At 40.0% G+C, this 27270-nt stretch overlaps 1 protein-coding gene across 1 annotated transcript in view; it reads right to left on the reverse strand.

Moving 5' to 3' along the window:
* Positions 1-9307: 9307 nt before the first annotated feature.
* LOC119422351 (choline transporter-like protein 2) overlaps positions 9308-27270 on the reverse strand; it is a 27547-nt gene continuing 9584 nt past the window's right edge. The window contains exons 2-22 of the mRNA XM_037689708.1: positions 24937-24985; positions 24779-24852; positions 23227-23311; positions 23022-23106; positions 20704-20820; positions 20525-20585; positions 20326-20449; positions 17315-17398; positions 17115-17227; positions 16899-17030; positions 16721-16820; positions 14970-15062; positions 14556-14640; positions 14200-14462; positions 13851-13945; positions 13643-13746; positions 13491-13564; positions 13342-13412; positions 13158-13246; positions 10389-10473; positions 9308-10149 (exon numbers count right to left, since the gene is read on the reverse strand). Of these exons, the coding sequence (XP_037545636.1) occupies positions 9656-10149; positions 10389-10473; positions 13158-13246; positions 13342-13412; positions 13491-13564; positions 13643-13746; positions 13851-13945; positions 14200-14462; positions 14556-14640; positions 14970-15062; positions 16721-16820; positions 16899-17030; positions 17115-17227; positions 17315-17398; positions 20326-20449; positions 20525-20585; positions 20704-20820; positions 23022-23106; positions 23227-23311; positions 24779-24852; positions 24937-24985 (2477 nt within the window). The 3' untranslated portion in view covers positions 9308-9655. The remainder of the gene's footprint in view (positions 10150-10388; positions 10474-13157; positions 13247-13341; positions 13413-13490; positions 13565-13642; positions 13747-13850; positions 13946-14199; positions 14463-14555; positions 14641-14969; positions 15063-16720; positions 16821-16898; positions 17031-17114; positions 17228-17314; positions 17399-20325; positions 20450-20524; positions 20586-20703; positions 20821-23021; positions 23107-23226; positions 23312-24778; positions 24853-24936; positions 24986-27270) is intronic.

Raw genomic sequence — 27270 nt, forward strand, 5'->3', positions numbered from 1 at the left:
AAACCATCGTTCCTCTCTGTCCAGGATGTGAACATCTTCATCCCTGAAAGAGTGACCGCTGGCCTGGAGATGAGTGTAGACCGCAGAGTCCTGGCCTGATGATGTTGATCTTCTGTGCTGGGCCATCCTTTTGGCCAGTGGCTGTTTAGTTTCCCCGATGTAAAACTGATCACCCTCCTGACACTGAACAACATACACAATATTACTTTGTTTGTGCCGGGGGACTGGATTTTTGGGATGAACCAGTCTTTGCCGTAATGTATCTTGGGGTTTAAAAGCCACTGGGACGTTATGTTTAGAAAATAAACGTCTCAGTTTCTCTGATACTCCCTCAACATATGGAATGACCACTGGTCTGGGTCTGGGTTCCTCCTTTTCACCTGTTGGCTGACTGGAGTCCTGTTTGGGTTTCTTCTCTGCTTTCAGGAAGGCCCAGTTAGGATATCCAGTCTAGAGCCTGTTTTGTGTGGGATTTCTCCTTCTGCCTGGCTCCTGAGCTAGTGGGGACGCTGTCTGCTCTGTGATACAGAGTCCTGATGACTCCTAACTTGTGCTCCAACGGGTGATAGGAGTCAAACTGCAAATACTGGTCTGTGTGGGTGGGTTTGTGGTACACCTCGGTTTGCAAATGTCCTCTATCAGAGACTGAGACCTCACAGTCCAAGAAAGCCAACCTGCCATTTTTTACATCTTCTTGTGTGAACTTGATGTATTTATCCACAGAGTTGATGTGGTCAGTAAAATGTTGGACTTCCTGAGATTTAATTTTAACCCAGGTGTCGTCAACATACCTGAACCAATGACTTGGTGGTGTCCCTGAAAAGGACGTCAAGGCTCTCTTTTCTACCTCCTCCATGTACAGGTTGGCAACAATAGGAGAAACTGGAGACCCCATAGCACACCCATGTTTCTGCCTATAATATTGCTCCCCATATGTGAAGTAGGTTGACTGCAGGCACAGTTTCAAGAGTTGACACAGTTGTTCTGTGGAAAGCGTGGTCCTGCTGCTCAGAGTGGTGTCTGATTTTAATTTTAAACTGACCACCTCTACTGCATCATCAACAGGAATGCACGTAAAGAGTGATGTGACATCAAAAGAGACCATTGTTTCATAAGTCTCCATGATGACATCCCTCACCTTATCCACAAAGTCCATGGTGTTCTGTATGTGGTGTTCTGAGCTGCCAACTAAAGGGATGAGTACAGACGCCAGATATTTGGAAACGTTGTAAGTGACAGAGTTAATCATGCTAACGATTGGTCTTAAAGATACACCTTGTTTGTGGATTTTAGGTAAACCATACAGACTAGGTGTGGCCTCCCCTGGGTACAGGGGAACCATAGAAACTACACATGGACTAGCCATTCTGTGTTTATCTGCATCTCTTTTATGTCCTTACTTTCCTCAGTCAGTCGTAGCAGATTGCTGCCCATCCTGAGCCTGGTTCTGCTGGAGGTTTCTTCCTGTTAAAAGGGACTTTTTCCTATCCACTGTCACCAATGTGCCAGGATGAGAGGTTGCAACGAAGTAAAGATTTGAGACAATCTGCTTGCTTCTTATAGATAACTTTTACTAATAGTTATTTTATAATCTATGTGAATGTTTTTGTTCAGTGCCCTGAGATGACTTCTGTTGTGACTTGGTGCTATATCAATAAACTGAATTGAATTAAGTCAGCCGTGCTGGTCAAACCTTCAAAACTTACTGTAACCAGTAATCTCATGCAATATTATGAATATCAAATTTTAGGTCAATATCTCGAAAACTGAGCTGTAATCATATTTTTAAGTTGTAGAAGAGTTCCAAGTTAATAATAAATAGAAGTCTGAAAACAAAATCATTTACTTGAGCTTAACATGCAAAAATGAGCACCAACCTGCAAGTGTCTTTTGAGTTTCAGATAGTAAGCCATGATGTTTTCAGTCTCCTTGCACTTCAGCTGTGTTTTCTCCAGACGGTTCTCCATTGCACGATGTTTCTGAGGACATTGAGTTATTGTTCAGCTCATTGCAGTGTATTAAAAATAAGTACAGTTACACATAGAAATACTTTAAGAGGCCGGAAAGGTCACTACCATGGCTTCCTCCTCTTTTTTTCTAGCCCAAGAATCTGAGGACATGGCTCCAGAGCTGCCTTCTGGTCTCAACCTCTCATATTCCATCTTCAGCTCATCCAGGCGCTGCTGGTAGGTCTGTGTGGTGTGTTTCAGGGCGTTGAGGCGTTTTGTTTTGGACAGCATCTTGTAATCCACTGTTGTGAGGGCTGCCTGGGAAAATAATTAAAGTGCTGATAAGGAAGCACAGCCCAATAAAACTTGAAAACACCTTCTGGTGCCTCTCACCATCTCTGACATGTTGCGGAAGGCATCCTTCTCCATGCCTCTGTTATGAAAAGCCGCTCTGATGATGTGTTCATCACCCTGAGTTGAGACATCAGCAACGAACCACTGATCTTTTTGTGCATGGTTGAAAATAAAATAGAGATTAAAGAAGCTCAGTTTAGACTTACAGCATTAGCTTCTGCCAGTTTTTTGTATAATCGTTTGTTCTCCTGCCTCAGCTGGCCGATGGACTCCTGGTTCTTCTGGATGGTGGCCTGAGTGCTCTCATAATACGCAGCTCTGTCGCCCTCTGGTGGACGTATTTAATGACAATTTAAAAAAAAGTTACCACAACAAAAGCATCACGCAGTCATTTTAGCTTACAGCCTTGTTCAGTAGTGCTCTAAATCTGCTCTTATGTTCACCATAAGTTGAACATAAGGTCAGTTGAAATAGCGCAGCGTTGACAGTTTAATTTAGAAGGAAATGACACGTCTTTCTACGTGAACTCACACCAACAATAATATAAAATACTCACCCAGTACTTGGATTTTACGTTGTAACTCCGTTATTTGCTCGTGTAGGGGAGGTTTAACTGTCTCAGCAGTGAAAGACATTTTTTGTTTGCTGGTTATACTATGTTGTTGTTGTAAGCAGTTAGCAAAAATATGCTAAAAGTCCGTTTCGGCTCAACCTAACCGAAGCGTCAACGTACTGAATGTTGCCTAGCAACGTGTACACTGACGCGAACACGTGAGGCTACAGGCGTTTATTCTTTCCTTCGAACTTGAACGTTCAGATTTACGAGTATAATTGAACGCACCACAACTTTTAAATTTATAACTTGATAATTAGGCTATGAAACTCATGTTTGTTTGTTTGTTTTTACCATTTATGTCGGTGCAGGCTATTGTTGTCAAGTGTTATTTTACACAGATTCTTGAGCTAGCACGTGACAAAACTTTATAACCCATTTCTGCACGCTATCAAAACAAAATAACCTCACAAGATCTATTTTAAGACATAAATTTCACAATTAATTAGACTCAACAATTTAATACAATGACCTTTTCTTATTTTCAAATAAAAATATGTTTATTAGATTACAACAACAAAAGACAAGGTAAAACGTACACAGTGAAATTGATTACAACAAAATTATATAGATTTATTAATTAATAAAAAATAAAGCACAAACATGAACAATAACAAAGTGAAAATTAATGGTAATCTCTCATGGCTTTTTAAGACTTTGGTAAGTTATTTTCAAACAGTGCGATTTAGTTTGTTCTGATAAATAAAATGGTTCTCCCTCTGTTGTCAAAACCCTGTAAAACATAAACCATGATGTAGAATACAACATATATATATATTTAAGTCATAAGGCAGTCGGTTGTTGACATCATCTACAGACATTGATCTTAATATTCATTCTGTAATTAAGGCTGTTAGGCAGTTTTCAGCAACAATGAGCAGGTCATAACAAAATAAAATAAAGAGCATCATTTAACTGCAAGAGAAAAATACTGCATATGTACAGAAAAATGGCACAATAAATTCTTCTTATATTAATCCCACACACACACTAAGTTCATATTTCTATCCTTATTAGGACTTTATACTGACTTCCAACAGAATAACTCTGCCCCTAACAATCCCAAGCAAACCTTTATGACATACAGTAAGCTCTAAACTTAACCTTGACCTGAACTTTTTCCGCATTACCAAAACAAAAAAAACACTTTACTTTAATTTTTCTCTACCCCTTTTTTGTTTCTCCTTTCCACAACAGACACCAAACATAAACAATAGACACAGGCACGCACCTGCTGGATGTTGTGCAACAACCGTGCACCAGACATCTCAAGGATGCAGGCAGGGTCCCCTGAAGGATCCATGTGCTAGTTTCAACTTAATCCCTAATCGAATCAAATGTCGAGCAGCGTCACGGGGAGATCGCTGAGATAAAACCTCACAAAAACCTGATCGTTGACCTTTGCTCTCCTGCTGCTCTTGGGTCAAATGGGCTTTTTCCATGGGCTCAGCTTGGCTTCAGCCTTTCAGGGGTGTCTAACTCAAGTTACAAAAGGGGGATGAAGTTTTTAACGTATTCCAAACCAAGGGGCCAGTTTCAGTCAATGCGTCTGCAGGTTCCTCAGAAGAGTTTCATCGATCTCATTTGACGTTCTTTGTTTTTTTCCGCATCAAAATCAAAGATTATGAAAGAAAAAAAATCAAAGTTGGTCAACTGTCATGAGAAGTCTGAATTATATCAAGTATGCTCAGTTTTTAAGTAAAACGAGAAGTAATAAATATTCTACATTTAAGATTATCAAATGGGGCCACACAAGATGTAAACAAGGGCCATATTTGGCTCACGGGCCTTGAGTTTGACAATTGCGCATTAGATGACCCCACCCACTAACAACGTGTTTCTTAGGACCTTGTAGGCCGTCGTTCATTTGTATTTTTTTGTGGAAAAACACTATATACAGAAAATTGCGTTGTACAGGAGGTGCAGATGTTTCTGTGCTTGTTGGCGGACAACAAAGTTCAGAGGAAGCTGCATTTGGTTTACGGTCTCCGACCAGCGGAGGAAAAGTGGCCTCAACGCCAAAATGACACTTTTGGAAACCGTAGCAGACTTAAAACGAAGTCCTTGGAGGTTTTTTCAACCCAAGGGCAGCAGGAGGGAGAATCATTATTGCGATTCACACCTTGGTCTTAACCCAAGACGTGGTGGGTGGTTATACCTGAATTTATCGTAGAACAGTAACAAAAACGAAGTAAACACACAGACGCCATGACTTAGTCAACAGATTTGGGCTCTTCGTTGGTCTTCTTCATGAGGGTGAGCAAGCTCTGAGACATAAAATACGGCCTCTCGGTTGATCCATCGTTGCGCTCCAGGTCCTCCACTGTGACACGAACAAGAGAAAGTTGAGGAACATTTTTCCAACGCCGTGCACCATAAACTGAATTTAAGTTAAAGGTACTCATTGCCGTTATGATGTGTTAGTTTGTTTCTCATATCAGTGGTTCAGGTGCCCTTATCTAAAAAAATTAAAGCGAAACGTGACTGGCTAACTACCGTATTTTTCGGCCTACAAGTTGCAGTTTCGCGGTGCAACGTGTATGGAGGAAAATACGGAATAATGCGCTTGTTTCCCAACAAAAACAGCCAAATGACTGAAATTAGATCAATATTGCCCATGAAAGAGCCAATCAGGATGGAGAAGTGTGACCATTTTGATGTATTGTATGCTTTTCTGTTCAGACTGCTGGAGAAAATATAAAAACAGGTTAGGTTGGAACAATAAACTTACTGATCTAAAAGACATTTTGCAAAAGCTATGCGTTTAAATGCATCATTATGGTGCTCCATCCCTGCTTGATCTTTGATATTCATTTTTGACAGTCGTCTCCGTCTTTCTTGTTGAGCAGCAGATTCACTTTAATATTTCCACCTAAACATCTCCTCGACTCTAAACTTCTCTTTTTGTCATATTTGTTTACCTACAAAACTACGTTCAATCAACGGACTCAAGCTTTCCCGTGGCTTTCAGCAGATTCAGTTGAGTGATCTGTTTACGTTGACCGCGTACCCACATTTCAGACTGAATACTGGAAAACTACTACTCTTAAAACTGCACCGCTTGATTCAGGGTAAAATTTTTATTGTTTACATTAGACATCATCATACTATGCAACAAGTACCTTTAAAATGATTTATCTATTTAAAGTCTTTGTACTTTTCTGTGAGGTTAAAGTTGAATAAAGTTGTGGGGAAAAAAAAGGTTTGTTGGACATTCAGTTGCAAATAATCATTTATTTAATTTAAACTTTTATTTTTTTTTTTTTAATTTTCTTGCCCCAAAATTTTCTTCAGGTTTAATTTGAAATATTCACAAATCACAACCACACAAAGTCCAGAATGTTTACAGTTTGTTTTAAAGGGCGTCACGAGCCAACACTCACAATTAAATAAAACCAACTCAGACGTGTAAAACTGTCGAAGCGCCCTTTAAACACAAATACCGTCATCGAAATATTACATTTTGCCGTCAATGATGAGAAAATTCACCTGTTTCCAAACATTAAACCAGGGGTCTGCAAACCTTTTTGATCCAAAGAGCCATTTCTGCCACTTCGCTTTGAAGTAATAAAACTAAAAAAATTAAAGTGTACAGAAATGTTGGGCATTTTGCTAAACAAGTTATTGATTATTTTATTTTATTTTTTTTGGAGAGAAAGATCTCACTGCAAGCCTGGAGGTTGGATAAATGAAGTAGCTAAACGAAATCAACACGCTTCTCTCCTTGTATTAGTAGAGTCCTTCACAAATTTATAGAAAACTGCATTTTCAACTGCAAAACTAGCATTTTCAGTTGTGGGTATAAAAATACAGTAGTCCCTCGCTACTTCGAAGTTCATTTTTTGCGGACTCGCTCTATCGCGGTTTTTCAAAATAAGATTGGACATGACACACAATTGGCTGATTGGTGGATGAGCCGCACGATTGGCATGACACTTTTATTTAAAACGTATTATTTCAAATTATTTAGCACCTGCTGCATCGGTGTGAAGCCCACAGCTGCAGACAAAGCTTCCTTCTGCACCTCTGTGCAGCCCATACTGCAGGATAAGCTTCCTCCTGCAGCTGATCAGCTGTTCTCTGTGCAGAGCAGAGAAGTGGGCGGGGCCAAGAAGCTTGCAGGTGGCTGAGAGCAGCGGAGGCAGAGAGCTGAAATCGTGACATGCTGTGCTCTTTTTGAGCGTTTAGAGTTTAGAAACATTGTTTAGAATATTGCAAGAGTATGGGAAGGGTTTAAAACACCTATATATATATATATATATATATATATATATATATATATATATACTAAATTAAACTTCTACTTACTACTTGTACTATTATCCCTAATTCGTGGTTTTTCACTTATTGCAGGGCTTCAGGGTACGGATCCCCCGCGATAAACGAGGGACTACTGTAATAAACAAAATTAAATATCACGTTAGTTTTGGTCAAAGCTTCAAACGGCCACAGATGAGAGACTAAAGAGCCACATGTGGCCCCAGAGCCGCAGGTTGCAGACCCCTGCACTAAAGTTGCATGTTTACCCATAACAGAACTATAATCACTTGCAGTAAATATTTACACTCAGTAAATATGGAATGTCATCAGTATTTTCAGTCTTCCACAGCGTGACAAACGAGATATAAAAGCGTCCAGACACTTAAAGACGTAAGCTGCGAGCATCCAGAAGGCCATGTTAACGTCATGCAGCAGAAAGGTTGGGGGGGAAGAGAAAGAGCAAGGCAAGTGGAGTCTGTAAACAAGTCAGGGTTTGTGGTGGGGGGGTCATGATGTCTGCATCATGGCCGCACAATCACACCACTTACGTCGAACACCAAGGCAAGTAGGCGGCAATACAATATACGGAGCCACATCTTGGTGAGCATCTCAACAAGACTGAAGCCAAAAGATACAGAAGAAACAGATGCTTTGTACACAAGTTCCATATAAAAGAAACAAAGATCCAGTTATCTTTATAGAGCATATCAAATGTGTCGGAAACATTTTGGCGTCAGCTGGTATTATTGTAAACAGTGAAAGAGGATTCACCACTGATCGGACTGTTCGGACCGTAAACTCGGTTCTTAACGTGGTTCTGAAGTGCATCCGGTGATGAGATTAAGACGACAAACACTGACGGTAATCAGGCACGGGTTCAGCACTCACTATGGTTTACAGACCTTCACGATATAACAATCCAACACTGTTTGAAAACCAACACAAAGGAACGGGTTTCTTTTTTTTTCAAGCTACAAAGATGCACCGGGCTTTCCACCTGCTTCCACCTTTCAGACGGTACCTCACTGGGCTGAGACTAGTTGGTGAACAGCAATCCAGAGGGAGTTTCTCAAATGTCTCCAGAGCGTTCTGCGACTTACACGCCGGTTCTCAACTGAGGTTTTAAACGTTTTCAAAAAAATTGGCGCAACAACTTTCCTCTCAAAGTAGTCCAAGTCATCGTGAAACCCGTTGGAAAGAACTTTGTCGCATCTCTAATCTGTTTTGGCTGCTTAACATCCGAGGCAAACATCTAGCTCTACAAGTCACATGATGATAAATAACATTTGTTAAAAAACTGGTCCAAATCTGACCGTCTTTATTTCTAAAGTTTATTTCTGGCAGACTGAATCATAAATGTGGAGACAGCTGCAAACTGATCAAAATAACGTGCAAGGCCAAAGATGCAGATTTGCAAGCCGTGCACGCAAAAATAGGCCGTGATTAGGCCTGTCGCGATAAACAATAAATCTATTAATCGCATGATAAATGAAAATTATCTACCTTATTTTTCATTTATCGGCCTTATCGTTTCTTCATGTCTCTCTCTTTCTACTGAAGACGCTGGATGACAAAAAGCTCAACTCTGGTGCTCTTCACTGACCCCTCCCTTTTTCTTTAAAATCCATTTAATCGTCCAAAATCGCGTTTTTGGATCGTTAAAAGCAGCTCAGCTACGAGCTAAACAAACAGGCCGACCTCGGGGAAAAAAAATCTCTGTCTTGTCGAAGCTCAAAAATTCACAGTTGAAACCAGTGATTTTATGTAAAAAGTTGTTTTTCTCTGCAAAAAGAAGCTGAGAACTTGTTTACTGATTTTTTCATTAAAAGCTTTGTGTGAAAAATGCTATGCTAAAGAGCTCAAACCACACCGAGCATCCCCCATGTTGAGAACTGAAGAAAGGAAGCAGAGACAGCCCATGTCACGTCAAGGGGCCTCCCTCCCATTTTTTAAAGAGACATGCTGCTTGCTCCCTCACTATCCATCCTTTGCTTTAAACAGTCTTATACTGCCATCTGGTGGTCAAAAAAGGTACTACATGCAAAACAAATTAAACATTTCTTCTTAAATTTGACAATAATTACTAATTATTGTCAAATTTCTAACAATATTATCGTTTATCGCAATAATTTCTGAGACAATTAATCACCCAGCAAAATTTGTTATCGTGACAGGCCTAGCTGTGATTTTCAGAAACGGCCTCAAAAATCACTCTGAGTTCAGAAACCGCAACAAAAGATTCACGTTTTCCTTCAACTCTGAGTTGCCAGCTAGTCTCCAACAGTGAGATACCACCTGTCCTCTGAAAGCAACCTTCTCCAGGTGGACGTCAACCCGCTCACACTTGCAAAACCGTCTGAAGTTTTGAGCTTGAAGCTTTAGACATTTAATAGGTCCAAATCACAGAGCTGTAAGTACACATCTTTCATTCTTTAAATGCTTTATGAGGTTTACCGAGCCTCATTTGCTTGAAAAACATCTACTCCTGTGGTGCAGATGAGACAACGTCATCCTTAGACTCCGGTTTTTCTTCTTCCTTTTCCCCCGTCTTCTCTTTCTCCGCCTCCCCAGCTACAGCAGAAACCTCCTCTGTTTTCAACTCCTGCTTTCCTGACGCTTCTTTCTTGTCTGGCTCCTCCTTCGTCTCAGTCTCACCTCCCTGACTGACTTTCTGCTCCTCCGTCTCCTCCTCTCTTGACTCGTCGTCGTCCGTTTTGGACTGCAGTGGCTGTTTCTCCTCGTTCTCCTGCTTGAGCATGGCTTCCTGTTTCAGCTGGACCTCTCCATCTTGCTGCTGCTGAAGAGGCATTTCCTCCTCCAACTTGACCTCCCCCTCTGGCTTCAAAGCGTCCACTGGCTCGGTGCCGTCGCACAGGTCCTCCACCTTCTGCGCTTTGGAGAGGATCTCGTGCAGCTCGGGAGACATGAAGTAAGGCCTCTCAGATGAGCCGTCATTCCTTTCCAAGTCTTCACCTTTAGTCCGGTGTGTGCAAGGTTTTTTTCATTCAATTTTGATTGGGTTAATGGGAAAAGCAAAGGAATATGAGAAAATAAAAGTAAAGTGAAATGAAAGGGAGAAATGAGACAAAGAGAAGAAAAGTCAGAACTTTTTTGCAAGAAGCAGAGGCAACCAGCAGCTCAGCGTCAGACAGAGGTGAGTTCTTGCAAACGGTAAGAGGAGATCCAGTTCAAGCGAATGAAAAATGACTCACAGAAACACAGGAACAGGGTGTCCACGCACATGGCGTACACGCTGAAGAAGCCATGGGCAATCAGGTAGGCTCCCACCACCACTGTCTGAGAGAAGGAAGTTACCAAAAGTCAAAAGCAGAACTCTAAATACAGAATAACGTCTTATTCAGTGCACTGCAAACTATTTATTCCTCTTGGTAATAATTCTGTTTTGTTGCATTACAACCTGGAATTTATCTGGATTTTTAAGCAATAATTCTCCACATTGATGATGTTAAATAGAGAAAAACTTGTTTTAAAATCATTGAAATGTTTAAACACATCATGAAGACCAAGGAACTCTCCACATAGGTCAGAGACAAAGGTGTGGAGAAGTACAGAGCAGGCTTTGTTCATAAAAAAAACACACCCCAGAACCCCAAATATACCACAGAGCTTCATTAAATCTATTATTAAGACAAGAAATGATGATGCCACCACAGCAAACCTGCCAAGAGAGGGTCGTCCACCCAAAACCTACAGACCGGATAAGGATCGCAACAATCAGAGAAACATCCAGGAGCACAAAGATAACCCTGATGGAGCTGAGCAGCTCTTCTGAAGATGGAAGGATCGCTCCATGGGACCATGATAAGCTGTACAGAGCTGGGCTTCATGGGAGAGTAGCAGGAGAAAATACTGACTAAATGAAGCTAGACTGTTTGAAATTTCTTCCGTAAACACGTGGAAGAAGCTGCTGCATCAGAAGAGACCCAAGTTTTAGACCAGGGGTCTGCAACCTGCAGCTCTGGGGCCACATGTGGATAATCACTGTGAAAAAAAAAATCACTGTAATGCCACTTGATTGTTGATATGTGCTGCTGACTATCCATGCTGCTGATCTCATACTGCTGATTTATTTCATGCTGCTGTGTTCATTCGTGCTCATCTGCCCACACACACTCATGTTCGTGCTGCTGTTGTTCAGTGTATTGATTTTGTACCACTAGTGCTTAGTGTGTTCTTAGTTTATATCTTAGATCTTATAACTGTTTTTCTTTTACAGTTTAAACTTTTGTTGGATGTAACTGGGACCCTGTGTACATAATTTCGTTCCACCACATGTACCACATGTGATGCGAATGACAATAAAGAAACCTTGACCTTGACATGTGGCTCTTTGGTACTCTGCAGCAGCTCTTTCGGGCTTTGACGAAAACTAAAATAAAACTGAACTTTATTTAAATTATTGCCAACAATGAAAATGGCTAGTTTTAGCAGATTTACTGTCATTTTCAAGGTCAAGGTAAAGTTTTCTTTATATTCATTCGCATTATATGTGATACATGTGGTGGAACAAAATTGTGTACACAGGGTCCCAGTTACATCCAACAAAAGAATAAACTGTAAAAGAAAAACAGTAATAAGATCTAAGATATAAACTAAGAATATGCTAAGCACTAGTGGTACAAAATCAACACACTGAACAACAGCAGCACGAACATGAGTCTGTGTGAGCAGATGACTGAATGAATACAGCAATGCGAAACAAATCAGCAGCATGAGATCAGCAGCATTTTCAAATATGTGAAGAATGGTACAAATACAAGGCGTAAGACATGTGGACTACATCATGCTAGTAGCTTGTTAGCCATGTTGTTAAGTTGACTTCCAGTCTCACAGCGTGATCTTTCTCTCAAAACCACCAGAATTTTTGGATGTAACTGGGATCTTGAGTACACAATTTCATTCCACCTCATGTACATGTGATGCGAATGACAATAAAGATACTTGAACTTGAATGTTTTGGAAATATATATAAAACAAGAAGGAATATAGTGAGTAACTTTGATAACACTAAGAATAAAACACAAAAAACAAAGTCAAAGTAAGCGAAAGTATTTATTTTTCTTTAAAAATGTAACTGGATATACAACAAACTGGCCTAATTTTATACTGTCTCTAAATGTATGCTTTAAGTAGGATACTTAATTCTTCAACAATTAAAAGAACTCACATCAGCCTGCAGAGTTCAGTGTTTCTAATTTTTATAAAATTGTTAAAAAATTATATATTTTTTCTTTCTTTACATGAATCCGGTCTTTTCTTTTGTATTAAAATGTAAAAAGATCAAAAGATAAATGTTAATAATAGTTAGACATTTTTTGTTTTATAATATCACCCCCACTGGCCAGAAAAGCCATCTCCAACAAACTTGTAGTGGTCCACGGGCCACCAGTTGATAGTACACAGTTGTAGCAGATTTCGCGGACACATCGTAATTATTAAGCAAAGTAGCAAAAATGGCTCTTTTTATTGCAAAAGTTGCAGACCCCTGATTCAGACCCTCAAGGACAACATCAAGTCTGAGGCAAATATACCACCCCTCATCAAGCTGAGAACACCATCCCTGCAGTGAAGCATGGTGGTGGCAGCATCATGCTGTGGGGATGCTTTCCATCAACAGGCAGAGACTGGGACACTGGTTGGAGTCTCAGAGATTTGAGACTGAGACAAAGTTTCACCTTCCAGCGAGTGAGTGACCCTAAAAACATTGAAGCAACACTCCACTTGTTTAAAGACAAACAGTGAAATGTCCTGGAATGGTCCGGTCCAAGCCCACACCTCAAATGCACACACCAGTTTTAGGATTGTTTAAAACAAGTTTTTTCCCTTATTTATTGATTTGAAGAAGTTTTTTTTTTTTTTTTTTAGAAGCTTTGCTTCTAACTTCTTACAAAAAACCTATTTAAATGCAACAAAGTAGAAAAACTAACAAAATGTACGAATACTTGTGTAGCTGCTCTTACCAGAATGGGCACCCAGTAATAGTTGAGGGATGGTGCAGCACTCTCCACAGCTTTGATTCTCCCAGAGAAGAAGAAGAAAGAGAAAATTCCTGCAGAGAGACAACATGGAAACGTATCGATCTAAACTAGAAAGCCACACGACGCTCTACCCATGTTTACATCTATAAATAATACCTTCCCTTACCCACAATTCCCACAATGAGGAGCTTCCCAAGAAACAGCAGGAAGTCAGTAACTTTATCTAAAACAGCCACTCTGTGGTGAAGAGGACACGGTGATGAGCTTAAAGCAATAAGGACACAATAGTGATAAATAATTCAAGTGCAAACACACCTAACGATGTTCCTCATGAGAAGGAAGAAGGCGTCTCGGGCTGAAGTGCAGAAATTTTTCCCATAAATTGCAATCTGGAGAAGAAAAGAAGTCGCTTGAATCTCCTGGAAAGAGCACCTCTCAGTTACCAGAGTTCAGTTTCAGCAGCTCACCATGATGTAGGCGTTCCTGTTCAGGAATTTGATGCATTTCTCTAGACACCAGAAGCAGCACTTCATGCAGCTGAGCAGAAATTTGGCAAACTTGTTCTGAGCGCCTGAAGAACACAAGGGAGAAGGCAAGAAGAATGTGAAGGGTGATCGTTGCTCGTGTCCGTACGTGTGTTTATATATTTTAAGGAAGTGGTTTCAGATAGTCTACCTTTTAACTTGTGATCCAGGTACTCCAGAAAGACCCGGATGACCTGGACCAAAGACAGGATTAGGGAGCCAAAAGCCAGGGAGCCTGTGTGGTATCTGCGCACCAGGAAGAAACAAAAGCCAAATGTGAGCATTAGAGATCCGTTTTTAAATCGCTCCCCTGCTGACACGAACACATGCTCAGTTTGGAGAGATTAACCTTCTTGCTCCCTTTTAAATCCTGCCACATTTTAACACCCGTTTCAAGTGTGATGCCTGCATCCTGGTTCAGTTTGACAGAGAATATTATGTTTGATGTGACATGATGCCAATCTAAAAAAAAGATGTGGATTAAAATTGTTTAATCGTACCTGAGAGCCCGTCCCAGAGAAGAGAAGATGGGGAAAGCTGGGATATCATCCGGCTTTTTAAAGGCCCAGTAATAAGATGCAAACGCCCCCGACAGAGTAACCTGGCCCAGAGCCGTCACAAAGTTGGCACACCAGAAGAAGAGGAAGACGTTGTAGAACTGGAACACGATGAGGTATCTGTGGTAGACCGTCTCGCCACCATAAAAAGCAAACAGGCACAAGGCGTCCGGACACTGAGCCGAAATGTTTGAGGTGTTGAATGTCTGCAGAGAAAAGGGAGAAGGAGCACGTTACTGTACAGATTGTTCTCTATCTAAAAAAAGCAACTGAAGTAAACGTATCCTTGTCAGGCGCACCTGGGGGTCGCAGGTTTCCCGAGCGAACGGGCAGTCGGAGTTGTTGAACACTTTGTAGATCTGCTCGTTAGACGTGGACAGGAACCTGTTTGGAGCCGTCAAGGCGTCAAACTCAGGAGTTTGTTTTTGAAAAGGTCACAGTCGAGGGTCTGCTATCATTCAGGGCAGTGGTTCCCAACCGTGGTCCTGGAGGAACACCATCCTGCATGTTTTACTTGTTTCCCCGCACTAACACATGTGGTTTGACTGAATGGGTGATTAACAGGCTTCTGCAGAACTTGAGGAGGTAATTAAATCCCTGAATCAGGTGTGTCGGAGCAGGGAAACAAGTAAACCAGGCAGGGTAGTGTTTCTTGAGGACCAGGACTGGGAACCACTGGTTCAGGGTACCACGGAGGACTGATGAAAGGATACACAGCAGTGATGGCCCAGTAAGCGATCACCACAGCCAGGAGGGCGAAGGTCAGCAGAGGGTAGAACAGCGCCGACATAACATGGCCGACCGCTCTGATGAAAGAAACGTCACGTTATTTTAAAGAAGGTTCTTTAACTAAAGTGCTGTGTGGAAACAAGATGTAATTACCAATCATTAACTTATGAGTAAAGACTTGCAACGCATTTATATCTACGTTAAAGGGGTAGTTCAAACCTTTTAAAGTGTGGTTTTGATTAGATTCCCAGGGCAAAGGCTAGTTCTGGTGAGAGACGAGACCAAAGTAGAGTACTGCTGTCTACATTTCATTGCACCTCATGCAGTCTACACGTTGTCATCCTTTACACCATCGTCACGTTTGATTTACAGACACTCAAGCAGAGATATTCTTACCAGATGTGCTACGGCAAGCTGCTGCTGTTTATGGTAATAACTACAGAATTAATTGTAGACCACTTTATTGAAGGAATGAATATCGCCCAACGTGTTTTTATGCCAGAGTTTGTAGCTAAAATCATCTTATATTGAAAAGGTATGTAGTTGTAGCAGTTTTGGTCCAATCCTGTAAACGATGTCGTGCTTTGACCTCAAGTGATCTCACGAGACGTGATGGCCCTCAGAGTGTGTGCTGGGGATGACTCTCGGCTACTAACTCACCAGACTTTAACTCAATATCTGTTGTCGGGGGTTTGCATTTTGAACGCTTAGCGGTCAGAGGGAGTTCATGAAAAATCAAGAAAAAATGGTTCAACGCTGTAAGTGGGGAATGTACGATTCAAATGTGCATTATCCAGAGTGTAGAGGGTGGAACACAGTTTATTCCATTTCCAAAACCTAAACGGAGTCTGTAAAAATGTAAAAGATGGATAAAGGCCAACAGCCGACCCCATGAGCAGCTGAATACGACAGTAATAAACAGGAAGTGGCACATGTTCATCTGTATGAAAGTAACTGCAGGTAAATCCTCCATTTTTGGTCATAATTACATTGTATGCTTAATGCTTAGATTAAAACTAGTTGTGCTTCGTTTTGTGTATTTTGCATGTAGATATATGTTGCAACTTCTGGTTGCACAAGTTTAATCTTTGTTTGCTATAATCAGTTAACACTAAACCGATTTTGTACAAAGCATTTAATAGGTTGTGTGATGTCAACTTTACACTCTTACGTACTGAATTTCACTGTAAATTATTGTCCTGTGTCTCTCTGCAGCATCAAAACATGCACTGGAGTAACTATTTGAAGTTACTAGTATTGTTGAATTTGTTTTTGCATGTCTTCGCCTTAATGTTCATTGACAAGGCAGAAACGCCTCACTAAATGTCTCGGGTAATGCTGTGAGCTTCACTACCTCCACCATTAAGGCTATATTGTTTGTAGAAGGTTAGCTCACCATGGGTTACCGCGTGGGCAGAGCGATCGTATTGTTTGCGTCATGTCAATTAAACTCAAAGAGCTATCAACAACAGGTAAGATATTAATTGTTCATTACCTTTCAACACAACCACACTACAAAGATCTAAACCGTCCAGTCATTTAAACCCTGATAAATGTCAGCTATAAGGCCTTGACTCGTCAGGCATCTTCTTTTAATGGCAACAGTTCCTCCACCATGTTGAAGAGAATTGTGCCTTTAAACCAGTACATGAAGCCAAAGAGTTAGCAGTAAACCTGGTTTACAACAAACTCTTTATATTTAAACGTCTGGAATAAATGACCAGTTCGTGCCGACCTGCTGGCCTCTTTGATGAGAGCGATGGCAATCAGGATTCTTTTCCTGAGGAAGATGAGCAGCAGGATGATGATGAACTCCACGATAGCCAGGATAATCACTGCAAATGAGTAAAATTATAAGAGCTTTGATGCAAAAGCATGTTTAAATGTGACGGTGAGTTTGCGATTGTGCTTACTGAAGGCCAGCCAGGTCTGTCTGATCTGCAGGTACACAGAGAAGTCCGTCTGTAGGCCCAGATCACGGATGGTGACGTCGGCGCCGGGCTCTCCTTTCAGCGCGGCGTACTCCATGTAGCAGTGGAAAATCCCTGAAAACAATCGTGCACCTTAGTTAAAATATTAAGGCTAATCTTTAACAACAGTGTCCATATATTGAAAGACCGGTGGTTTACCGTATCCAATGACGAGAATAACCAGAACGACCATGATCCAGACCATGATGCCCGCCAAGTATCGCAGCAGGACGATGAAGATCAAGCTGACCACCATGGCGATCACCAGACCCCTGCAGAGGGTGGACAAACGAGACAAATTATTCTGTTCTATGTCCAACAGACTTTATATGAAGTACAGCAGTTGACGGTCGACTCACATTAAGATCCAGTGCCAGGACTGAGTGTAGTCCTCAAAGATTCTCATGGCCACCTGACGCGCTTCTAAAGCGACGTTTGATTTCCTGAAAACAAGAAAAAAACAAGATGAAAATAAGCATTAGGGTCTACAGCTGTCTCTGTAACTCTGTAGGCCTGAACCTGTAGACAGAAAATATATAAAATGAAACGTACACCAATAACAAAGCACACGGTTATTATACCGTATTTTTCGGACTATAAGGCGCACCGGATTATAAGGCACGTTAAACGAAAAAAAAACAGTCAGATAAGTCAAACTTTATTCAACTCATTCACAATAACCACATAAAATTGGTTCGAGGTCAGTAAACACAACCAGAATTAATGCGTAATACACCTGACTATAAGGCTCAATGTCGATTTTTGAGAACATTAAAGGATTTTAAGTGTGCCTTATAGGCCGAAAATTACGGTAATTATTTATTGTTAAAGGTTTTTTTTTTCTTTAACTACCTTTTAGCTTTTTGTCTAGTGTTCAACTATAAACACAATAACTGGGTCACTTTTTACAAAAATAGTATTTTAGTAAAAATAAATTCTGAGTTGAATTTAATCCAATTTCAGTGAACAGTTAATGTTTAATCCCTAGCAGCACCAGCAGATCTTACTCATTGACTTAAAACGACCACGTATTTGTTTAATCAGCTTGTTTTCGGATGGTAATAAAACAAGAAAATATTCAGTAACTAACATTTTTTTATGTTGTTCAAGTCTCTGCTGTGTTTAGGTCACTCACTATAAATTTAAAGTGTTCACGTTAAACACGTTAAACGACAAATACAGGTTGACGGTACAGCCGACTGACTTTCTTTCACAAGATTAAAACAACAGGAAGATCTATCCATCATCCTGATAAATAACAGGCAGGCTGAATTATTCATTCCAATAGAAAATACCGCCTTAAAACCCCTTTGGGGTGAACACAAATAGAGCACAACTAACAGAGGCTTTAAGAAATGACATGTGCTTTAAATGAAGTGAAAATGATGGTGATGTAGATTATTATGTCTGCAAAAACTAAGGCGTAAAATGTGATTATATTCATCTATAGCAGCCTTTGGGTGTCAAAGTAAGCACAGTAACCAAGTTTATCTAAAAAAATATGTTGTTATAAAATAAGAGGCTCTAGAGCCTCAACGAAAGCCATAAGAACACATCGTATTGTTTTATGTTTCAGTGAGAGCTGCGCCTTCTGTCATTAACTGTAGCGTTTTTAAGACTCAGCAAATTATTATTAAAGTTTAGTTGTCGATATCTCACAAGGCTCTGGTGTTATTTTACACTAACTGTACTAAAAAGATTAACGCTGGCCTCTATTTTTAAAGGTAAAGCCAAGAAGGGTCACAGAAAAATACTTGGTCCTGAATTTGATTTCTGTATTACCGAGACCAGTTTAAATATTTATATAACAAACAACTGTGAGCAAAATTATAGAGCTTTTATGGTGAAGTAGACAATGAAACGGGAACGGTGTGATAAAAAGGTCTTAACCAATCACTACATGGTGTTATTTCATGGTTAAGAGCTAAATTTACTGCTCGTTCGTAACTTTTCTTTCCGAAGAGGCAAAGAAAGATACAGCAAAAACAAATTAAGGATTAAAATGCTGGTCTAATAGCTAAAAAGGTGCCACAGTGGTTGTTTTATCCGTTCTGTGGCTCTGCTGGTCAGGTTGTTGTTTTTCTGCCTGTGACCCGTTCTGCAATTTTAGTGCTGGTTCAGCAATTCATATATCAAAACGTTCAGCTCATTCAGAACATTTCTGTTACGGCCTTTTAATCTTCCTATTTGTGCAAGTTTTACTTTTAGAAATATTTAGCTTTGCTCTATTTACCGGTAAAACCTTTTACTGCTGATTTCAGCTCTTTTTTGGCTGTTATTTTTAAGCTTTCTTCTGCTGATTTTAGCTTTTTCGGCTCTTTTCAACTCTTTTTGGCTTCTTTCTATAAAATTTTACATTTTATGTTTTTTAGCTACATTTTAGGTATTTTTCTGCTATTTTTTTTAAGCTCATTTCTACATTAGATGATTCTTTTGAAAAAGGTAAACATTTTCTGCTCCTTCCAGCCTCTTGCTGCACATTTCAGCTGTTTTTCTTTTTAGCTTTTCAGCTACATTTTTGGTAATATAAACTTTTTTCTCATCATTTCAGTTTCTTTTTTGCTAACTAATGAATTTTTTTTTGTAATCTATTCAGCCTTTCTCTGCTTATTTCAGTTTATTCTGCTCATTTCTGCTCTTTTCAGCTTTTTCTACACATTTGTCATCACTTTTGTTGAAATCAGGTCTCTCTTGTAAAAGAGTCCCGAGGCTCAATGTGACTAACCTGTCTAAATAAAGGTTGAATGAATGAAAAATTGAACGCTTTCATCAAATGCCAGCTGTTAGCAGCTGTAATGAGCTGTAATTCAGCTCACATCAACAGTTTAGTGATGAAATCTTTTCAGCGTGGTTTCAGCTTCTTCAGCATCTTTCAGCAAAAATCATCCACATTGCATTTTCACAGAAAATGACTTATCTCTAGTTAGAAACAAATATCCAAAAATTAATGACTTCTAGTCATAACTACTGTGTAAATCCACCAACTGTTCCAATGTTAAAATCATCTAAAGAACTTTAGATAACTTCAGTTCAAACTCAATTCATTCTGTTAATAAAGCTGATTAAATGATTCACAGATTAATAATCCAGAATTGTTCATTCAGAACTCAATTCTTCATCTGTAAATAATGTAGGTTTGTATAGAAATCCACTACTTAAGACTAAGGTTGTTTTTTCAGGTTCTTTCATGTGATTCGAGAGCCTTCAACTACAGTAGTTTGAAAACACTAAGAGTGACGAGAAGAGACCGATGAGGCCAACTCCATCATTTTAAACAATGTTATGTGTAATTTTTGAAAGATTTTGCAATAATCCCAGGTCGAGTCTTGTGTTTTGAGCGACTATGAGTGTTTCAGTGACAAGAACTGACTTTGATGCTTCCAGCAGATCGGAGGCGTTGACTCTATTGTTGCCGTCAACAAAGGTGGTCTCGTTGCCCACCACGACCACCCCACCTTTAATCTTCTCCAGGGCAGGGAGGCAGCGGCGCGTGACTGTGGAGGAAAGACGTTTACTGAAAGAGCCGCAGACGTGAAGTAAAAATCGAAGCCAAAAGTCTTTCCACTCACAAGCTTTGCTGGGAAACAACATGGCAGGACACAGGCCATCCTTCAGGATGTCTGGAGCACTCTGAATCAGGTGAAAGCAGCATTTAGTTAGCGTTTCTGTCATAATATGCATTTAATTGTAAAAATTCAGCTTGTGAAGAATGCAAAAAGAAAGAAGGCATGATTTAAAAATATAGTACTTTGCTGAAGTCCACCCCCTCCTTGCAGTATCTTGAGTAGTATGCCTGGTCTTCAGCTGTCCCTAACTTGGCTTTAATCAAAGTGAGGTACCTGTCGGGACACTTCTCCACACATATCTGGACACAGAAAACAGTCATGAAACACTGGAAGATAGCTGGAGCAAGAAAACTAAAATATTTAACGCGTGCAAAAATTCCAACACCTTTACAGTAATCAAGCTGAGAAAAACACCAACATTATGATGTAGTAACTATACTGTATTAACAGGATGAAATAAAGTTTTAAAGCTGCTGCCAGTGGCTCATTATGATCACCGTGGTAACCACACACCAGCATCTGTCACTCCCTTTAATGAAAACCTTAAACGACCAGTTGCTGTGCAAAAACTGCAAACCAGAGCTTACAAATTCTCAAACTGTAAGCGACAGAAGACGATGGTCACAAATGTGAGTTTTGATGTTTATATGACAAGTTAAAACGACCCTAACACTACTTTAAGTTTTCCAACAATGTTCAGTCAGGACATCTGGACGGTTTCTTTTTTTTTTTCCGAGACGTTTCATCCTTCATTAAAAGGACTTCCTCAATCCGAGAAGTTACCAAACAAAACTGATTCCCACAAACAGCATACTCCATAGTGGGAAAAAACAACGAACTGCTGATGCTAAGATGGCCTCTGGGGCCCGCCCTCTCCTCCAGGGCCCGCCCTCTCCCTCGTCAACTCCTCTGAGACAGTCATGCCAAAGTGGTTCAAAACACCAAAAATACCACAAAATAACACCAAAAAATAATAGTGTTATATAAAGTTGTTCATACCACTTTGACATGGCTGTCTTGGGGGAGCTGACGAGGGAGAGGGCGGGCCCCAGAGGCCATCATAGTTGCCAAGTCCGCTTATAATAAGCGATTTTGGGCTTGTTTTTGTCTAAAGTCACTTGTAAATCTTGTGAGTTTTTGTCTAAAGTCACTTGTAAATCTTGTGAATCGTAGATTGCATTTTTTGGGCTTGCTTTGAGCGTGAAGTCGCTTATTTGGGCTTGATTTTCTTTCAGAGTGAAACTAGTTGATTATCTCCCAGCTCCGCACAATAAAGTAAAAGACGAGTGGTAATAGGTAGTTTGTCCCTTCCACGCCCCCATTTCCTGTTTATCGCTCCCGCCCAAGTTCGTGAGGCGACAGGCGGACACACATACAAATACGTTTGTGGGCGCACACCCCAAACACTCATACTGTGGCCGACCACTAGGGGGCTCCACTCACATGTATATGTGAGGATGTTTTGTTTTTTAAAATATGTAGAAAAAAATTACATAAGCAAAATGTATTTTTTAATCAGAGATTAAAAGTATGTTATTCAAAGTGTTTAGCATAATTTTGCTGTTGTTTATGTGTAATGCCGTAATAAATGTATGTTTATACTGTTTAAAAACGGCCTCTGTTTTACACAATGTGGAGGGTTGCCAGTTGTGCTCGTTTTCATAGAGCTGGTTGTTTGTTTCAATCGTGAGATCTGGCAACACTGCACAGCAATCTGTTTTTTTCCACTATGGATATGCTTTTTGTGAGAAACAGTTTTGTTTGGTGGCTTCTCGGATGGAGAAAGTCCTTTGGATGAAGGACGAAACGTCTCAGCAAAAAAAAAAAAAAAAAAAGAAACCACCCAGATGACCTGACTGAACATTGTTGTATTTTATACCTGGATTATTGAGCATGAACTTTGGTACTTTCAGTTTTGAAGAGAATGTTTGAAGCTAAAATCCATCTGAAGCTGTGGATGCTTGGCTGTGAACTCTCTGCAGTTTGAGAGAAAACCGTCAGTCTTACAGCAGTGAGAGATTGCTTCTCTGGGTGAGAGTGGACAAAAATGCCTACGTTTTCATGAAATTAATTGCGGGACTTAAATTAGAAACTTTTAGACAGCTCAAAAGCTACTGTGACAACATCAATCTGTAAAATCCAGAAAGCTTAAACCGTGATTAAAAAATACTAAAATGTCAGCTCAGAAGTGTAAAGTCCAACTTTCAGTGATCTGTTTAAACTTTGAGTGGATTCTACTGTGAGCTATGAGCTCCAAAGACGGCGTTTTTAATCCGTTTCGCCAAAACTATCATTGATAACACTCGTTTTTTTTTCCCACAGATTTCTGTGATTGAGACGCATGTTTCCATGTATCATTTATTAGTTTTATTTCAAAGCTGTTTGACGGGATACAAAACCAAACCTTTGAACAGAAAAGTAATGAGCGTGCTTGAATACTTGTGCATCATCACCCTTTAAAAGCTACAGTGGTCAGATTTATCCATATGATCGGACTGACCTGTGTGGTGGGACACTGGAACTCCAGCAGCACCAGAGGACTGGCACATTTCAGGATGTTGAAGTAGAAAAGAAGAGGTTTCTTCCTGTGGTGTGACAGAGAAAATCGTGCAAATACATGTGATTTACTTATTTTTATAAAACACTCCAACGTATAGAATGTACACAAGATCATCCTCATGGATTTCCATTTGCAGGTGACTTACTCCAGTGGTGTCCCTGACTGTCCACAGAACTGTCCTCTGCTGTCTGTGGGATAAATCACCTTTTTGGGGTCACCCTGAGACCAGGCTGCAGAGACAACAATTAAAAAATACTGTATTGTTCAGAATTGTTGACCTCAAAAGGTTTAACATATAAGAACATAAAAAACTTCTTTTTTTTTTTTTACCATTCTTAAAATGTAGGCAGACAACCTCAGATGAACAGCAAAACAAAACTAAGTCGACCCTTGATGCTTTCAAGAAAATCAAAAAGATAGCTATGGGTTGAAATTGATCAACTGTTTGGTAATTTAGTGGTCTGGGGCATAAATGTTTTTATTAACATAAAGTAAAGCATTGAATTTTCTTCATTCAAGGTTTATTTATCTACCGTATTTTTCAGACTATAAGGTGCACTTAAAATCCTTTAATTTTCTCAAAAATCGACAGTGATCCTTATAATCAGGTGCACCTTATGTATTAATTCTGGTTGTGCTTACTGACCTCAAACCTGTGGTTATTGTGAATGAGTTGATTAAAGTTTTAACTGTTCTGTTTTGCTTAATGTGCCTTATGTATGAAAACAGACATGTTCATTGATATTGCACCTTATAATGCAGTGCGCCTTATAGTCAGAAAAATATGGTAATGTTAAGATCTATTAAAGCTGGTATGTACTTTTCTATACTCATACATAACATCAAAGTGTGTATCGACTTGTCTTTTGTATCATGATTCAGATTGTGCGATATATACGGTACACAGTACAAACGATAGACTTTTAGCCTATGATAGAGATCTGTATTCTACCGGCTAACCGCAGTAATGCTGTGTCTGATGTAAAATCAGAGTTGTCAGATTTAATCGCAAAGCTACAAGCTAACTACGGCCGGCTTGCCGTACTTGTATTCGGACGCATGCGCAAAATGCTGTATTCCGTCGGATTTATTTATTTTTTGTCTAAAGTTCGTTGGTCAGCTTTAGAGAGTGCATTTGAGCTAAAAAAAAAAAAAAAGGGGTTAAACCTTCTCTCTGATCTGTGAAAAGAACGATGTGTTGTGTGATTTTACTGCAAGATCCTCTGGTCAAAGCCACAGAGGAAACTGGTCGCCATTTTGTGTCAGCTCTACTTAAAGCAGGAGTCGCCCACTGGAGGGTTAAGTGTTTTCAGTGTAAATGCTGCTCAGTTGCTGTTCATTCTATTGTTTAAAACATAGGGCTAAAACTACATTTGAGATCTTTTGCACTACAAGAAAGAAGCCTAATACTTGATTTGTTAATTGTTTAAAAACTATGAACCTAGTAGTGGAATTTTTTAAATTGAGATTATTTTGTGGTATAGCGGTTTTCAAAATAAATGATGGCAAAAGGACACCCTATGCTTTTTTTTGTTCCTATTGCAAGTTTTATACCAAAAACATTGTGATGTATACCGTTACCACCACCCATCACAATACATATCGTGACATAAATTTTATGCCATATTGCACATCCCTAATCATGATTACATTTTAAATGAACAAAATCGACAAATAAATTCACATTGGCGTCTTACCGAGGATGCCAACAGCAAAATACCCCAACAAGAAGATAATGAAGAGAATGCAGCAGAAGATATCTGTGCAACCTCTGAGAGGAGAGACAAAATATGATTAGTGTCGTCTTCAATGACAGGAAAAATAAAAGATTAGAAACAAAAATGGAGGCTTGTACCTGTTCTGGATTGGTCCTTTAAAATTTGGGTCAAACTTCCTGGGCTCCCCTGAGAAGAAAAATCCAGGACAGTCAGCTCGTTAATGTTTTTAAGTTTAAATCCAAAAATAAAATGTGCATGTGAAGCTGATAGTGTAGTCTTGGAATGAACAGGTACAGAGCTAAAAGTGGATTTCTGCGATGGCGGGTAGCTGTCGATGGTTCAGAACACCTGTCAAGTCTATTAGTGTGGCGACCACACGTACGGCCACATTTTGTCTTCAAGGAAACCATTGCACAAGTTATTTTGTCTTTCCACACTTCCTGTCTGAATTCACCCTTTCCATCAAATAGAAGGAAATATATCAACAAATACAGCAAGCTGTGAAACATATATACGTATGTTTACGCATGTCAGTACAGCCCGTAATGCGCTTTTTTTTAATATGTGTGCACACGTATGTGAGAGAACAGTAAGAGTTCTGCAAGACAAAACGATTCTTCAGCGTGACATGCTCAGCAACCCACAAAATGGCTCCCCGGCGACGGTGTGAGCTCCTTACAGACCTCGCCCGCCACCATGGAAACACCTCAGACAAGAGAGAAACTTAAGCTGACCACAATGACGCCACCAGGAGCTGAAGATCCATCACTGTCAGGGAACAGAGAACGCAAACGTTCCCATAAATAACACCTTTAAATGAATTTCTGCAGGGAATCAGCTCGACAGAGGAGTTCTCGTTCAGAGAACATCATCTTCTCAGATGTTGCTGACCCCTCTACACATCCTGCCTCGTTCCTGTCCGCCACACCCTTCACAACAACCGACTAAAATAAATTCATATTTCATGTGGAAAATGGTCCGTACGAGGCAGGCCCTGCTGTCTGTTAGAACGGCCTTAAACACTTGAGCGCGCACACAGGATGCCCAAACATTTCCTGCCAACACAAAGCAGACACAACTGTAACACGCCACTTTAAAAAGATGGAAAATGTGACGGCAGCACTTAAAGCGATTCTTCATCAATAATTAAAGGAACAAACCACGGTGCAGCTGAGCACTCACAATCTTTAGTCAACAACACATTCAACATGGACTTAAAATCCAAAAACATTACCTTTTTTTGCATATTTTGTCATCTTGTTCTGTTTTTACTTCCCAGTTCCGTCACGCAGAGTATGATTTTCCCCACTTCTTATCAGCGAGCTGTGAAATGAAGTTGTTTCTGAACGTCTCCTTCCTTCGTGAGTTCTGTTTGTCTGCAGATCTTTTCACTTCCTTCTTTCACTTTGTACAAAATGATGCGTTCACCAACTTTTTCTTTGGTCCCTCTCTGATTTTAAAGACAACAGAGCTGTGGCAGAATGAGTACTAATGGAGCGAAGATGGGGAGGTTTGAAATCTCTAAAAGACTGAGAGGTTTCTCTAAAAATACTGTTTAAATAAATGTGAAATATTTAAATACAGCGTTAGGAGTGGTCCTAATTGTGTTCGTCGCCTGCCACCAATTAATGAAAGGCAGGCGGTGATGTTTTTATCTGTATATTTGTGTATCTGTTGATTCAAACCGTGTCAACAAAGTGATTCTGAGCTTGGAAGGTATACAAATAAATCAAGAAAAAATATTTAGGTGTTCTCTTTAGTGTTGACTTTGTCTATGTGTTTCCTCAGCTTCCTGTTGTGACTCAAAATTTCCACTGAAAGCTTTCTGACAACATGGCTCTCTTTAGGATTCTTTCAAACCAAACAAAAGACTTATTCAAATGTTTTTTTTCCGCAAGCTTTTGTTAAAACAATGATTTGGCTCTAAACGTGCAGCAACCAGTCCATCTGAGACTGAGATAAGGCCGTCCTTCGACCACCACTGCCGACATGTGACTGGAAACAGGCTGCTACAGAATAACACACAACAGTAAGCTGTTTTTCTTATCCGTCATCTATTTCTGCTTACAAATTCACAGTTAGTTTTAAATATCCACTTTTAAACCTGAATAAACGGCTCAACACGTACTGGATATCTGCTAACAGGAAAAAGTGCCACATTTGATTACACAATCTTGTTTGGGTGCTTGTTCTGAGCATGAATAAAATGGTAAAATGTTCACCTTTTTCATTAAGTACATTTAGGAGGATAGGTTATCTCAGGGTGGCATGGTCGTGCAGCGGTTGGAGCTGTCGCCGCACAGAGAGAGGGTCACTGGTTCGCCTCCTGGCCTGGGGTCTTTCTATGTGGAGTTTGCATGTTCTTCTTGTACGTATGCAGGGATGGATGGATGGATATCAAAGTCAGAGAGATTTATTTGTCATTCGCATCTCATGTGGTACATGTGGTGGAACGAGATTATGTACGCAGG

Source organism: Nematolebias whitei, chromosome 16, assembly GCF_014905685.2.
Source record: "Nematolebias whitei isolate Nwh7 chromosome 16, NemWhi1, whole genome shotgun sequence".
Taxonomy (NCBI): domain Eukaryota; kingdom Metazoa; phylum Chordata; class Actinopteri; order Cyprinodontiformes; family Rivulidae; genus Nematolebias; species Nematolebias whitei.